General features: G+C 41.7%; 1 protein-coding gene across 2 annotated transcripts; it reads left to right on the top strand.

The window, feature by feature from the left end:
- The first annotated feature begins 471 nt into the window (after positions 1-471).
- Positions 472-5,132, top strand: pgm3 (phosphoglucomutase 3). Of its 2 annotated transcripts, none has more exons than XM_047573157.1 (13): positions 472-615; positions 1,118-1,362; positions 1,473-1,657; positions 1,753-1,820; positions 1,929-2,062; positions 2,159-2,354; positions 2,780-2,937; positions 3,017-3,100; positions 3,182-3,280; positions 3,394-3,513; positions 3,639-3,761; positions 4,212-4,385; positions 4,525-5,132. In XM_047573157.1, exons 2-13 carry the CDS (start codon positions 1,156-1,158, stop codon positions 4,612-4,614), a joined length of 1,638 nt encoding a protein of 545 aa, XP_047429113.1. In that variant the 5' UTR covers positions 472-615; positions 1,118-1,155; the 3' UTR covers positions 4,615-5,132. The 2 variants fall into 2 exon arrangements, with proteins under 2 accessions (XP_047429113.1, XP_047429114.1); XM_047573158.1 differs by having other exon boundaries at positions 483-615; positions 1,154-1,362.
- The last annotated feature ends 97 nt before the right edge of the window (positions 5,133-5,229 follow it).

The raw sequence follows: 5,229 nt of genomic DNA, 5'->3' as shown, positions 1-5,229 counted from the left end.
CGACGTGCAGCCGATGTACAGAAACGGTTATCACTATGCACCAAAGGGTTAATAGTATACGAGCGTGACTGCGCTATGTGGACTGTGCATCACGCAGGTTTGCACTCACAGCATGCAGATGACAGATGATGAAGGTGAAACACAGATCCCAGCACACCTTCGAATTGTGGTTTGCACAATATGAGTTTCACAGTTTAGATCTGTGATCAGCTTAAGTAATCTAATAGAAATGCACTAGCGTCAGTAACGTTTTGGTGCCGACAAACTGCCCTTTCATGTCCAGGCTTGATATGTGGCACCCATGGGGGTAGATGCCGTTAATACGTTTATTCGGAATGGTTTTTATCTTAAACGAGTCTTAAATCAAGTAACCTTTTACTTTTTAATAACAAACATTTAAAATAAATTGAATTCCAAATGGTGATTTGGTTTTTGCGGTGTCTGCATCAGAGCAAAGAGCTGGATATTCATCCGCTGAAGAGAGACGCTCTGACGGGCACGTGCTTAAGTCACGTGACGTACCCGGAAGTTAGGCCACGTCGCCAAAAGGAAGGCGGAACCGGGGACAACAGGAAGCTTTTCATCACTAGAGCTGAGCCACCAGAACATAAACCAGTAAGTGAATTAAAAGATATATAATCACCAGCATTTTACCTCATTTATATTTAACGTGCCACCTTTAACGTTTAGCGCCGTAAGGAGGATTAGTGCTGTGTTTGATAGGAATTCGAGTGTTTTGTGTAGTGGGAAAGGTGTAAGCTGGTCAGTCATTTGGTTCCATGATTGAGTTCATTGAGATTATTTAAGTGGACGATGAAGCGCTGTGTGCACAATTCTCCCTATTCTCGTGGTGGAAAAGTTAAGTTATTGTGTTGTTTTCAAATAAAGTTTTCTTTATTTGTTTTAAGTACATTTCAGTATACAGCCCTATAGTACTAAAATAGTGACCATACAGAGTCCTGTTTTTATTTAGCTTAATTTTCAGAGTAATGTTTTCAATTGATAAAACATGAATTTTAAGTTTGACTATGACTGCAAGGCTTTCACTTATAATAAAGTACTGTGCATTGCTTTTATTTGTCCTTATTTAAGGACCTAAGTGTTTCCTCCTCCACAGACTTTTCATTCTGTTGCGGTTTATGACGTGTTTCAGCGATGGCCCGTTTTGAGGAAGTAACAAACCAGTCCAGTTTGCACCCTAAGCCTGCAGGGTTGGTTTTGCAGTATGGCACTGCTGGCTTCAGGACCAATGCCAAACTGCTGGACCACATCATGTACAGGATGGGTTTACTGGCTGCACTCCGCTCCAAAAAGACTAAAGCCACCATCGGAGTCATGGTGACCGCATCACACAACCCTGAGGTAAGACATTGATTCACAGACATCTGAATTGCACCACCAAAGGAATGCAGTCAAACATGTCCCCGACCACCTTTCAAATGCATTCTCAATGGGTGTGTCCACACACACAGGAGGACAATGGGGTAAAGCTGATTGACCCAATGGGGGAGATGGTGACGCCAACATGGGAGGCCTATGCCTCTCAAGTGGCCAACGCAGAGCAGGAAGATTTGCTCTTGGCTCTGAAGGACATAATAGAAAAGGAGGCCATAAACATGAGCCAAGAAGCTCACGTGTTTGTGGGAAAAGATACCAGGTATATGACTTTAATTAATATTTAGACAAAGAGATCATGCAGAGGCCTGCTGCAGTGCTGCCACTGATCCTTCGCATTATACCCTCTGCCCGTAGAAGCAGCAGTGCCAGGCTTTCACAAGCAGTGCTGGATGGAGTTTGTGCTCTGGGCGGTCACAGCAAGGGTAGGGTTAATTTAAAGTATATCCTCATATAAAAGTGTTGGTTTGTTTGCCTTCCCTTCCATTCTTACTCGTTATCTGCCTTCTGATTCTCTCTGTCGGCCCTGTCAGATTACGGTTTGGTGACCACGCCGCAGCTCCACTACATGGTTTGCTGTCAAAACACGCAGGGTAAATATGGAGTTGCCACAGTGGAAGGATACTACAACAAACTCTGTCAAGCTTTCATTCAGCTCACCAAGAATGTAAGTACTTTATGTTTACCTGAGCCTAAGCGAGTGTGTTTTTGTAAGTCTTTCATTAATTTAGAAATCCCCACACCCTCTGCTTCTCTCTCTCAGACGACCAACCGTACAGATGACCAAAAGCACCTCTGTGTAGATGGAGCTAATGGTATTGGGGCTCTGAAGGTGCGTGAGATGGAGAGTCATCTGAAGAAGGAGTTGCAGGTTTCCCTCTTCAACGACGGCAGCGATGGAAAGCTAAACCACCAGTGTGGAGCAGACTTCGTTAAAGTGCAACAAAAACCTCCAATGGGTGAGACTCTGCTTTATAGACACTTTAGCAAAAGCAAATAGCGCAGTCGCTGATACTTTTCACAAGTTGGGAGCAAAGATCAGACAATGTAGGTCAATCAAAAGAGATGTAGTTTGTATCATAAATGCAGCCATCATAAAAAGATAAAACAGTGCAGAGCTCCACCACAAGATGGAGACTTTGCACATACAGACAAATAAAGACAAATACTGTACTTCCACAGTTAAAAAAAAAAAAAAAAACTGAGCCTATTACTGAGGTTTGCGTATCGAGTGAGGTGCAACGATCAAATACAAATTCTTTAACTAATGCTCATATATAAAAATGTGTCCGGAAAACTTGCACAAACAAGAGACACTTTAAAAGATGAGTGTTGTGTTTAATGTGCACCCTCTGTTTTAAATCTCACTCCCTCCCATGTGAAGGAATTGAGATTAACTCAGGAGAGCGTTGCTGTTCCTTTGACGGTGATGCTGACCGAATAGTTTATTACTACACCGACTCTGAGGGACGTTTTCACCTGCTGGATGGGGACAAGATTGCTACTCTTATCAGCACCTTTCTTAAAGAGCTGCTCACACAGGTATACACCTACAAAAAAAAACATCTAAACAGCAAGAAGAGAAACACACATTTGGTAAATTGTTCCTCTTTGGACACAGGCTGGACTAGACTTGAAGATAGCAGTGGTGCAAACTGCTTATGCTAACGGAAGCTCAACACACTATCTAGAGGACACAATGAAAGTGAGAAAACACACACAAAGGTCTGTCCTGTTATTTATGGAATTGTTTAATGTTGGTTCTCACATATTTGATGCCTCTTAGGTAATAGTGAGGTGCACTAAAACTGGAGTGAAGCACCTTCACCATGCAGCCCAAGCGTTTGATATTGGCGTGTACTTTGAAGCCAATGGTCATGGAACTGTGAGTAAACAGGAGTGGTCATAAAAACACTTTCTTTCCGTGTGCTTGCTGTGGTGTGAGTCAGTCTTATTATTACCGAGACCTGTGTCAGAGTGTGTTTGTGTTGTGTTCAGGTGTTGTTCAGTAAAACGGCTGAAGAGAAAATCCAGCAGTTAGCTGAGGATGCCAGTGCCAACGACGATAAGAAGAGGGCCGCCGCCCTGCTGCAGAGCACCATCAACGTCATCAACCAGGTACGCGCACACATGTTGAAGCGAGGCATGTAATGAAAGGTTATGCAAACGCTGGAGGCTGGAGAGACAAACATGCTGCTATTAGTTACTGTATGTTGATATTTCCGCATTTGTTTCCTTTAAAGACTGTGGGGGATGCCATTTCTGACATGCTGCTGATTGAAGCCATATTAGCCATCAAGGGGATGACAGTCCAGCAGTGGGATTCCATCTACAGCGACCTGCCAAACAGGCAGTGCAAAGTCAAGGTACACATATCTATTACAAATCAGAAATATTATACAAATACAAATATTACAGTGCAGAAATTGGCCTTGGAAGCATTCAATTCAGTGAATTCAGTGTTGAAAAGATATACTTAATTCTTTAGAAATTAATACTTCTCTTCCATTATCTCCCCAATGAATCACATCATATTTTTACTTCTCTATATTTGATATTTTACAAGGATAGTTGCACTTGAACTGACATGAAGCACAGTAAAAAAGTACAGTAAAGTACAGTAGCACAGTAAAGTGCTTCAGTTTGTTACACTTGTGACAACACTAATACCAGACCTGACTGGGTTTCTGTGTTTTGCCGTCTTTCACCAACTTCAGGAGACCAAACTATTGTTTTGTGTAGACATTTTGTGTAGTAAATATGTTCCACACAAGCAATTACAAATACTTGAGACTGATTCATGTTTTATTCTATAGGTGTCAGACCGTCGGGTGATAGACACAACAGACGCAGAGAGACGGGCGGTGAGCCCAGCGGGACTGCAGGAGGCCATCGACAATTTAGTGAAGAAGTACAGAAAGGCACGCTCCTTTGTGAGGCCGTCCGGCACCGAGGACGTGGTGAGAGTTTACGCAGAGGCAGACACGCAGGTGAGACGTTTTTTTTTTTTTTTTTTTTTTTTTTTAAATCTCTCTCTGGCAGATTTTAATGTTCTTTTATTCCAGCAACAGACATGGGTATGTGATTGTGTTGTGCGTAACGCTCTATGATGTCTGTGTTGTGTTTTAGGAGAGTGCTGATGCCCTGGCACATGAAGTCAGCCTTTTGGTTTATCAGCTTGCTGGGGGAGTTGGGGAGGAACCCAAACCGTTACACTAGAAGCTCAGACGCACACAATATCGACCCATCAGTTGGTGCTTTTTGAGTCCAATCCAGGGAGACACAATTTTCTGAGGTTGCTATGTATGAATTTGCCAATAAGTGGCAATTTATGTTGGCTAATTGTTACACTTGGTACTCTACTTTTTTCCTCTGCACTTTTCTATAACTGTGATGATGGGACACTCTGGGGGACACGATCAAGGGGTGTTATTATATCTCAATGAGGTTTCTATATTCCCATTTCGCCTTCTGATTTAAATAAGCTACTCTCGTGTCGTGTTACTATATGTTACGCATCAATTCATCTAATACAGTTTTAATGTAGGTTCTAAATCACTATGCACTAATGGAACAAATTGAACCTTTTTTTTAACTGTTGTCGCTTTTTTTCTTTTCAAAAAAGTGAAATCATAACTTTAGATGTTAGTTGAATTTTAATTAATTAACTGAAAACATGAAAATGAACAGTCTTTTTGGTATAACAATAAAGTAACTTTTTAGGTACTATAACATTACCATCATGTCATCAGTACTTCTGTCATCTTGCCACTGCACCTTATCTACGTATGTATCTTGTGTTTTTTAAGTGTCCTTGTCCTATTCTGTGTTTTT

The sequence above is a fragment of the Mugil cephalus genome, chromosome 21 (genome assembly GCF_022458985.1).
Source record: "Mugil cephalus isolate CIBA_MC_2020 chromosome 21, CIBA_Mcephalus_1.1, whole genome shotgun sequence".
In the NCBI taxonomy this organism is placed as follows: domain Eukaryota; kingdom Metazoa; phylum Chordata; class Actinopteri; order Mugiliformes; family Mugilidae; genus Mugil; species Mugil cephalus.
Note: the sequence above shows the minus strand (reverse complement) of the source record. Positions and strands in the feature narration are given on the sequence as shown.